Source organism: Neovison vison, chromosome 6, assembly GCF_020171115.1.
Source record: "Neovison vison isolate M4711 chromosome 6, ASM_NN_V1, whole genome shotgun sequence".
Classification (NCBI taxonomy): domain Eukaryota; kingdom Metazoa; phylum Chordata; class Mammalia; order Carnivora; family Mustelidae; genus Neogale; species Neogale vison.
The window spans coordinates 118658653-118668977 of record NC_058096.1 but is presented as its reverse complement, the minus strand read 5'-3'; the positions used below and the strand labels follow the sequence as shown (position 1 = coordinate 118668977).

The 10325-nt window shown below is 48.9% G+C and overlaps 1 protein-coding gene across 1 annotated transcript; it reads left to right on the top strand.

Moving 5' to 3' along the window:
* Positions 1–676: 676 nt before the first annotated feature.
* Positions 677–10113, top strand: MUC20 (mucin 20, cell surface associated). Its single transcript, XM_044255159.1, has 4 exons — positions 677–882; positions 4442–5779; positions 7943–8034; positions 9719–10113. The coding sequence occupies exons 1-4, from the start codon at positions 786–788 to the stop codon at positions 9785–9787; spliced, it is 1596 nt and encodes a 531-aa protein (XP_044111094.1). The 5' UTR covers positions 677–785; the 3' UTR covers positions 9788–10113.
* Positions 10114–10325: the final 212 nt, after the last annotated feature.

The following is a 10325-nucleotide window of genomic DNA, read 5'->3' as shown; positions in this document are numbered from 1 at the left end:
TGTTGCTTGAGGATCACGGTAGATGCCAGAGTTCTTACTTATTTACTTATTTTAAGATTTTATTTTATTTTACTTTATTTTCAGTGGGGCGGGGAGGGAGAGCCAGTCCTAAGCAGACACGGTGCTAAATGCAGAGCCCAACATGGGGCTCTATCTTACGTCGAGAGCTCTCATACTGAGCAGCTCTGGTGCAGGTGTACTCCATGAGCCACAAGTATGCAGCAGGAGCTGTGTAAGAACTTTACTTTTTCGTGTAATCCTCACAAAACAACCCAGCAAGGTAAGGACGATGCCCATTTTATAGATCAGGAAGTTGAGCCTCAGAAAGCTTCATTCATTTGCCCTAGATCACGGAGCTAATAAAGGCTAGGATTCGAAATGAAGCCCAGGTCTACTGAACTAAAAGACTAAGTCCCATGCACAGGGGTGGGGGGAGGAGGAAGGGTTGTAGAAAAGGGGGAAACATGAAACACCATCTTCCCTGGCCTCCCTGGCTGCAGGACTGAGGCGGTGAATATCACTGTGGAAATGATTCCGCATCTCACAATCAAACTCCTCCAAGTGTCCAGAGAGGAGAGGTCGCTGGGCCGGGAGTGGGCGGGAGGGTTAGCTTGCTGACAGCCCGTGACATGCACCCTGCTAGCTCTCCGCCGGGGCATTTGTGAGTACCTGGCTGCCTTCTGGAAACTACCCAGCCACACCAAGGCAGGTGACCCGCCCTCCTCCCCAGATTGAGGAAGCAGGAAAAGGTGGCAGCGTGAGGCAGTGGGCAGACGTGCTGGGCGATGGTGGCCAGAACTCCCCTGAGGATGGGCTTTCTCTGGGGCTTGGCTCTGTCCCTTTTCTTCTGCTGGGAGGCTGGGGCCCCCAGGAGCTCTGCAGGTAAGGAGGTGGGGGCTTCTCTCCCAAGAGAGCTCTGGGTGTGAGTTTCTGTACCAGCAGCCCTCTTGGGTTAATTACAATTAACCATAAAGTTGCATCTGAAGTATTCCTTTATAAACATGGTGTCAGCTGACGCACGTCTGACACTGCAGTCCATAGAATGAGTGACGTCCTCGTGCTGTGACTGTGGGTTTGTTTTTCTGCGTGGGAGTTGGGGGGGCAAGTGAAGCAGAGTGGTAGAAGGGGATAAATCTGACTAAAGCCAAAGAAAGTGGCTTGACCAGGTTCTAACTCCTCCAAGTTTATTTCCCAGCCCAGATTTCCTTTAAAAACTAGTTTTTGTGTGTGAAAAGTCTGTCGCCGACTGCTTGGGGAGGGTGGATTCTGAGGGGCCAGGGCTGTTATGGAAGAAGAGAACAGGTGTAATAGGAACCTTGCTAAGCTTGTTGCATGCATTGTCTTTTTTTTTTTTTTTTTAAATAGTCTTTTATTGGAGAGCAGTTTTGGTTTCACAGCAAAATTGAGCAGAAAATACCGAGATTCCCATGTCACCTCTGTACACCCACTAGACATGGACTCCCCTTCTATCAGCATCTTGCATTATCTTTTTTTTTTAAGATTTTATTTACTCACCTGACAGAGAGAGACACTGTGAGAGAGGGAGCACAAGTAGAAGTGGGAGAGGGAGAAGCAGGCTTCTTGCCGAGCAGGGAGCCTGATCAGGTCTTGATCCCAGGACCGTGGAATCATGACCTGAGCCGAAGGCAGACACTTAATGACTGAGCCACCCAGGAGTCCTCTGCATTATCTTTTTAAAAAAAGATTATTTTTTTAAAGCAGTTTTAGTTTCATGGCAAAATTGAGAAGAAGGTACAGCTATGTCCCATATGCCCCCGTGCTCTTTTTAATCTTCACAATGACCGAGAGAGAGAAACACGAGTCTTATTCCTACTCACCCCTGCCCACAGAGGTGATGGGACTGAGGCTTCCCAGGATTCAGCATGTCACCTGCAAAGCCACCTTATTCTGCAAGCACCTAGCCTCTAGACCACTTTGTCTCGTGTACGGCTTCATGATCTGCCTGGCTTGTGCTACACGTTTTACGTTTTAATTTAATCTAATCTTTACAACCTATGAAATATGTACCCTTAGCTCCGTTTTACAGATGAGAAAATGCAGGTTTGGAGCCCGGAGACTTGATCAGGGTCCCTTGGCTGGTAAGAAGCAGAGGAGGGACTCAAACTCAGGGTCCCAGTACACACACCATCCTCTCTGCCAGTTTGAGGCATGACCAGGAAAGCAGCAACAGGAGCACAGGGCGGGGTCAGCTTTGCTGTGCTTGAGCAGACCTGTGGTGGGTCGGAGACTTGGGTGGGGGGTGTGAGGGTCCCAGTGGGTACGAAGTGGCTGTGGGTTGGGAAGCACAAGGAGGTTTCAAAGCAGGATGATATCATGGGGCTCCTGGAAAAGGAAGAAAATACTTCAGAGGAAGTCAGTGGTCAGACCCCAAGACCACTGCGTGGGTTGACACAGAAAGGCTTTGATTCCACTGGGCAGAGACCGAGGAAGCTCAGAGAAATATCTTGGGCTTTGAAGTGGGGAGAAGAAAGTATATTCCTGTAAAAGCATGACTTGTGGACAACTAAGGAGAGTGGATATGTCATGACTCTCCTAATCTGCGCATGGGGACAGCCTGACATTCTCACCGCATTAAAGAAGGCTGTGTGCTCTCAAGTGGCTCTTGGAGAGGACAAGGCTGGGGAGGGATGCTTAGTGACCCTTGCAGGCTTTGGTATATAAGACTTTCCCATTCCTCTTCTCCTCTGGTCCTCACTATCACCTGCAAGGCAGGTAGGGTAACCCTCGTTCCCAAGGGAGGCTTGGAGAGGTCTAGTGACTGGCTTGGCTAGTGGGAGGCAGAGTCAGGATTTGAACCAGTCAATCATGGGATTCCAGAGCTAGTAGGCAATAGGCCTAGGACTGGAGCCCAGTCTTTGTTCTTCTGGCCCAGCGCTCTTTTATCATTCAGGGAGAGACACAAGAGGACAAGCTGAGGACCTGGGGCCCAGTCCTGACAGCCAGGGTAGAGGTGACCAAATGGTCCTGTAATTCCATGGGGTGCTTGGGTACTTTTAGGTCAGCAGACCTCAGTAAAGACCATCTCAAATCATTGGAACCCTGAAAAGGGGGTTCTTGTCCTTCCAAGAGTAGGATTACTGGAAAACCACAGGGCATCCCCTTACATTTGAATTTCAAGAAACAAAGCTTTTTTTCTGTATGTCTCAAATATTACATGAGAAATACACATACTAAAGACATAATTTGTCATTAAAATTATTCCTTGTTTATCTGAATTTCAAATTTGAATTTAATTAGGCATCCTGTATTTTTACTTGTTAAATCTGGCAACCCTCCCCTGAAAGGGTCCTTAGCCCACTTACAGAGAGAGCCCTTCCCCCTCCGTAGGTGGGAGAGGCATGCTTGTAGGTGCATGAAAAGATCCTGCTCTAGCCTCCCCAGGAAAGGAGTGCCACCCACCACTCACACAACCTCCAAGCGTCTGTCGAGTGGCCAGAGATGTTCTGGCCTGTGGAGAAACGCTAGCAGCATCTCTTTAAGGGTGAAATTTTCCTCCCTTGGCTCCCTGTTACCTGTGGAACATGGATGGTGCATCATTTCAGTAGTTCTGGGGTCCCATCCCCACCATGTCAGATGAGTGGGGATGGGAAGCTTCTCCCTTTCCAAAGGACTCTGCCTGCTCCCTTCCCTTTTGCAAAACCATCACCTACTCTCTCTCTGGAGGTTCCTCTCCCCCCGTCCTCCCAGGTACCTCTAAATACAAAACCACAGTTGTTTTCTGGGTTTGAAATGTTTTTACTCCCATGGGGAAACATCTGTTGGATGAGGAAAAGTATCAATAGCAAAGTCACAAGGATTCTTTCAGAAGGTTCTGAGAGTTGTGGTCCCTGCTCTGTAGTTCTTGGCTCACTTGGACCTCTGCCTTCTTTGCTCCCCCTTGAAGCTGGAGTCTGGCCCCATGCACTCCCTCTGATGGCTTCAGACCAATAATCAACTAGATTCTGAGGCTTGCTTGCCTCAGAAGCACTTAGGGTCATCAGAAGACATTAGACAGGCTGGGGTGCCTGCGTGGCTCGGTGGGTTGAGGCCTCTGCCTTCAACTCAGGACATGATCCCAGGGTCCTGGGATCCAGCCCCACGTCGGGCTCTCTGCTCAGCAGGGAGCCTGCTTCCTCCTCTCTCTGCCTGCCTCTCTGCCTACTTGTAATCTCTGTCTGTGAAATCAATAAATAAAATCTTTAAAAAAAAAAAAAAAAAGAAGACATTAGACAGGCAACCCCAGTTCCATGGTTGACACATGGGACTGGTCTTCCTGATGATACCACCTCCTTCTTCCTTGTATGTATAGATGAAAAAGACCATAAAAGCAACTTCCCCTCCCTACCCTCCTCCCAGGGTACTCAGGGCATAAACACAAGAACATGTGTGAAATTAGTCCAATGGGACTCATGGCTTACAAAGTTGGTCTTACCTAACACAGGCCCCAGCACCAGCAGACCAGGTCCTTTGGTGATGACAAACCACATAGAAGAGACTGCCATGACTCCGGGAATCGGGACAAATTCAGAGAGAGACTTCCAGACCACTGACCTTGTCGAGACCTCTGTGCCAAGCCATAGCCCTTTGGAAACTCAAACCCTGAGCACCCAGACCTTTGATAGGAACTTAATCCTGGCCAGTGCCATTTCAGAAGCAGAGACCAGGAAAACCAAGACCACTTTTCGTGCAACAGAGACCAGGGTCTTCACACAAATGACACTGTCCAAGTTCACGGTTATGATCACCACTCCTATGGAGGCATCAGCCATAAGTGGCAGGCCCATGGCAACTGGAAGGACCACAGTGGAGACTGTCATAGGCAGTGATCTTGTGGAAGCTGTCTTTGACACCCTTTGTACTGATGACAGCTCAGAAGAGGTGAAGAGGCTCATAATTGATGTCTTGACATCAGCTCACACCTCTGCAGAAGACGAGGGCCTGGCCTCAGACAGCAGCGCCTTCTCAGACCACTCAGTTCTGGCCATCACTGTCTCACAGGCCCTGGCACCCGACCAGAATGCTTCGGCTAAAGACTGGCTTGCCTACAGCCTCACTGACATGGAGATTACCAACTGCAGCATCACAGAAATACTAACAACTGCCACCAGCCTTGGGACCTCCAACGTAGCTCTCGACCCCACAGGAGGAAAGACTCCATCTTCCCCTGATGTGTCAGCTTTGTTTCATTCCACCAAAGCAGAACCACACCTCACCAAGACCATGACCTCCACAGAGATTTCGTCAGCAGCCAGTGCCACAGAACCAGTCACACCTGATACCCCAGCTGAGACTCCGCTACCTGCTAATAGCACCATAGAAGGAGGAACAACAGCAGCTGAGCCCATGACCCCCAGCACAACTTTGGTGACAGTCAGCATTGGACCCTGGAAAGAAACTGCTGTCCTCTCTACGGAGACGACAAGCCACACCGAGGTCTCAGGAGTGATTACGATCTCCACAGAGACAGGGTCAACGGTAGGTAAAGTGGCTTCCCCTGCTGCGGCTGACAGCCACAGCCACGGAGCCACTAGCAAGAACTCCAGCCCCTCACAGCCTCGTACCACAGACAGCACAATCGATGGGTCTGTCTCCATCAGCAGGAGCACTTTTCCTTCTGCCCACCTGATTATGGCGAATAGCAGCCTTGAAGCAAACATCACCTCAGTCAAGACCACAACCTTAGCCAAGACCTTGAAGACAACCAGCAGGGCTGGAGGGAAGGCCCCAACTGCTCTGCCCACCACTGCTCAGCCAGGGGGGACCACAGAAGCTACTGCAGGTAGAGGCTCCTACGGTAGGGTCTGGGGGATGTGGGGTTTGGAGTTTCCAGGGTGTCTGTGTGCTTAATAAGGGGTAGGGAGGAAGGAAGGCTCTGGGGCCTATTCTGAGTCCAGTCCCTGATGGAAGCTCTTCATGATCTTCTAGCAATTCTTGCCAAAGTCAGAAATATAGCAGAGTTAGAGAGGTGTATGGGAAAACTGTGGGGCTATCACCTACTCTCTCTCTGGAGGTTATCCCTCTCTGCTCTCTGGCCTCAGTTTCTCCACCAGTAAATGGGGTTGTGATGGGTGAACAATAAGGTCCTTTCCGGCTCTATCCTTCCATGATATTAATAGTTGAGTGACTACTATGCACCAGGCGAGGCCCCAAATTTTATTCAAAAGCCACAGTCCTCATACTCTTGAAGCTTCTGGTACAGCTAGAGACACACAGAGGGGCACCATGTGAACATCTGGCTCAATCTGTGGCCCTCTGAACAGCTGGGACCCCATGAAAGTGGGACTTACTGGTTGTGCCTGCTGGGGTTGGAGCCACAGTGACTTGAAACAAACAAACAAACAAACAAATTGGGTGAAGGTTTGGGGTTTAAAGCTTCATGTCTAAGAAAACATACTTTTTAGGGAAAAAGCTGCTTGTGAGAGGCTGCTCTGTCAGCCCAGCTCCTGGTCAGCCTGGAGCTTCCACCTCGTCTTCCTAACACTGTCCTTATGGCCTCACCCCCGTGGTGGCCTCAGCCTGCCCTGCCTTTGTGGGGAGGTGAAATAAAAATATTAATCACGACCCCCTTACCAAACATCATGTGTATTCCAGCAGAGGTGATAGAAACATATTGCCCCACCAGGCAGTGCTGGCCCCAGAATGTTCTCACTGACGTCAGGCAGTGAACTAAGAGCTTTGCGTGTGTTCTCTCTTCTAGTTAAACCTTCAAAACCACCTTCTGAGGTGGATGTTAGTAGCCCACCTGACGGGTGAGGAAACAGATTTAAAGATGGTGAAAAGACAGCAGTGGGACTCCAGATGGAAGTCTGGTTCCATCTCATAGTCTCCTACTGTGCTTTTATTTTTTTAAAGCACAACTGATTAATGTATTTTTCTTTTAAAATGCTTTTCTTCGGGGTGCCTGGGTGGCTCAGTGGGCTAAAGCCTCTGCCTTCGGCTCAGGTCATGATCCCAGAGTCTTGGGATCAAGGCCCAAATCGAGCTCTCTGCTCAGCGGGGATACTGCTTCCCCCTCTCTCTCTGCCTGCCTCTGTGCCTACTTGTGATCTCTCGCTCTCTGTCAAATAAATAAATAAAATCTTTTAAAAAATAAAATAAAATTCTCTTCTTTATTATTTGTCAATTAGATGATATATTGACATGATTTAAAATTCAGTAGGTACAAAAGGGATCAGCATAAAATGTTTCTGTCCCACTGCGGTTCCCCAACTCCCCAGCTACCTTCATACACATGACCGACAGAGTCACTTTCTTGTGAATAGTCCAGCCATGAAATATGCATATGGCAGCCAAAACAAGGGGAAAAGAGATATATATTGATATCGATACAGTATCAATACTGGTATCTATCTCTATCTCTGTAAATATAGAAGTGCAATCTAACAGTATTCTGGCAGGAAGAAATGACTCCACGGTGGCTGGGGAAGGCAAGGGGATTAGGGCCCCACCAAAGGCAGAACTTGCCCCCAGAGTGGCTAGATTGGGAAGACTGGATTGAAGCTTCTGCCAACTTAGACCTGGACAAATTGGCTGAGGTTTCCCCTCTGAGAGCTGGCCTCTCACTGGCGCTCTCCCTGTCTGGATCCTTTCCCAACAGTTCATCCAGAACTCCCAGGCCTTGAGAACATTCTAGATTTCACTTTCATTTCTCATTCTTTGCACTATTCTTTTGACTTCTCCAAATGTGGATGGGGTCTTTAGACATCCTTTCCTTCATTCTTGTTGGGAAGACACTACAAGGAGCCTAGTTATTGGAAAGAGGGAATCCTTTTTCTCTTTGCAGTGAATAGATGTAAGATCCCCTGTGAGCACGGACACATTTACACATGAGAGTGAGCCCAGATGTGCAGAGTGGGGGACAGAGGCTGGGGAGCACAGGTCATGTCCCCATTCCTGAACTGACTTACTGATAGGTTCATCTCCTGCTTTTCTAAATTTTCAGGTGGGGATGGAGGCTTTCTCCTCCTGCAGCTGAGAGTGGCCTCCCCAGAAGACCTCACTGACCCCAGAGTAGCAGAGAGGCTGATGCAGCAGGTGAGTGGGAACTTTCTGGGCCAGGAAAGTAGAGGAGAGTTACAGGAACTAAATCTAATCTTCTTGGCTTAGCTTCTGCCTATTTTTCCTGAGTTGGGAATTCCCTTCTGTGTTATGTAAAAAAAATGATTTCCCTCACCCCTAATTTCCTCAGGCCGTAGGAAGGCCAGGACTTCTAGCCCTTGGAAGGTCAATTATATGAATGGACAGGACTTCGGGTTACAAGTAGCAGAGATCCAGCTCATTGGAGCTTACACAGAAAAGGCAAGGTATTGACTGAGAAACCTAGAAGGGACTTGTCCATTTTCAGTTATGGCTAGATCCAGCAGCTTAGATGTGATCATCAAGATTTTCTTTCTCGGCTTCTCTTAGCATTTTGTTCTTCAGAATCTCTCTCCATATGTAAGGAAAGGTGGCTGTGACAGCCCCAGAGTCACAGGTACTTTCCTCTCCCAATACCTGCATATTATACTAGGGAAAGACTAGTCTTATGGTCCTGCAAGGTCCACTGTAACTGACAGCTCAAACTGAACCACATGGAATGAGAAGGACAGGCCCTAGAGGAACTAGGAATGCTAGGCAGAAAATACCCCAAAGATGTGTATTCTAGATGGGGACCAAGACCGGGATATTTTTGTATAAGTTGGGAAAATTCCCCTAAGACCCAGATCACTGGGCAAAGCTTGTAGTGGTGGAATTCTGGGGCCAGAGCTTTTGGGGATGGTGCGAATCATTGGAAGGTTAGACTAGGTCAGCTCAGCCTAGCTCTTGTGCCCACACATCTTGATGCCAGGAGATAAGAAGAGGGAATATCTGGACCCTTGAAGTTCTCTTAGCTGAGAGGAGCCCATCAGGACTCCATAATGAGTTCCCTGGGGTGGGTGCAGGGTTGAAACGGGACAGCCAGAGAAATGACGAATGCCTACAGCACATGATAATCAAAGTAGCAAGTGTGAATCCTAGTCAAAGAGGGAAATCAGAGGGGCATCTGGGTGGCTCAGTTGGTTAAGACTCTTGGTTTCAGCTCAGGTTACGATCTCAGCATTGTGAGATCGATTGGGGTCTGTGCTCAGCGTGGAGTTGGCTGGAGATTCTCTCTCTCTCCCTTCTTCCTCTGCCCCTCCCGCCCTCTTTCTGTCTCTATAAAATAAATAAATCTTAAAAACAAACAAACAACAAAAAAAAAGGAGGGAACCCAGAATAGTGTCAGATCTGAGCTCCCAAACTGGAAACTATTTCCGTGATGAGAAAGAGGCCTGGGAGAAAGGAGCAGGTCCAGATCTGAGGGGCAGGAATCAGGCTATGTTGGTGTTGGGTATGAGTTCTTGTTGGGAATGGGGCACAGACACAGAGTTCTGGGCTCAGACAAAGAACAAACTTTGGAACCATATAGATCAAGGGGTGAATTTCAGCTCCTAACTGTGTGACCTTGGGTAAGCTATTCTGTATTATTTTCCTCCCTTATAAAATGAAGTTACTACTACTTGCTTTATAAGGGTTGTTGGGAGGTCCAATGACATACTGTGCATGCAGCATCTAGTCCATGCCCAGTGTGTGGGCGGCTCGGGAAGGGTTGCTGGCCTCCTCGTACATCCTGTCCCACTGTCCCTTCCTGTCCATGCCCTGTGGTGAGCTCATGGGCCAGATTTGGGCTGGAAGGATCCCTGCTTCTTTTGCCCTCCAGCTCTGCAAGGAACTGCATACCCATGGACCTCCCATCCACGTCTCTCTGCTGCGCATCAGGAGGGGCTAAGGAACATCTGCTGTGCCAGAGGGGCTAGTGCTGCCTGCCTGCGGCCTGGGATACCCCCTCATCCCATACACAGACTGGAGCTACTGAGCTAAGATATACCTGGAAGATTCCCAAGAGGTCAACTAACCTAAGGCATTACCCAGACATGGCAGCGGGACCCTGGCTCACATATGCCTCAGTGCGTGTGTGTGTGTGTGTGTGTGTGTGTGTATGTGTGTGTGTGTGATGGTGGGGGTGGGGTGGGAGTGGAGCTTCCCTTGTTCCAAAGATATCCTTGGACTTCCTTTGCCACCTGTGTTACGTTTCAGTAAAGAGTGATCTGATCACCCATCTTTCCACCCTCTTGGTGCTCCCATCAGCCATTAAAATTGCACACAGTGTGGCCCAGAGGCAACCTATTTGATCAATATGGGATTTTTTTGGTGTTGATATTTTTATGATATGGAGATTTTATGCATCCTCCTTACTCCTTCCCTCCCTCCTTATCCCCTGGTTCTTGGTTGGGACCTCGATTACAGCACTTACTGAGGCTGGCCCC

What these genes read in the sequence shown, in the direction of transcription:
- MUC20 (XM_044255159.1), top strand. Translation starts at nt 786, where the DNA reads ATGGTGGCCAGAACTCCCCTGAGGATGGGCTTTCTCTGGGGCTTGGCT. An exon ending in GACCACAGAAGCTACTGCAG is followed by an intron (nt 5,780 to 7,942) that starts GTAGAGGCTCCT and finishes CTAAATTTTCAG; the next exon opens with GTGGGGATGGAGGCTTTCTC. An exon ending in CAGAGAGGCTGATGCAGCAG is followed by an intron (nt 8,035 to 9,718) that starts GTGAGTGGGAAC and finishes TTTGCCCTCCAG; the next exon opens with CTCTGCAAGGAACTGCATAC.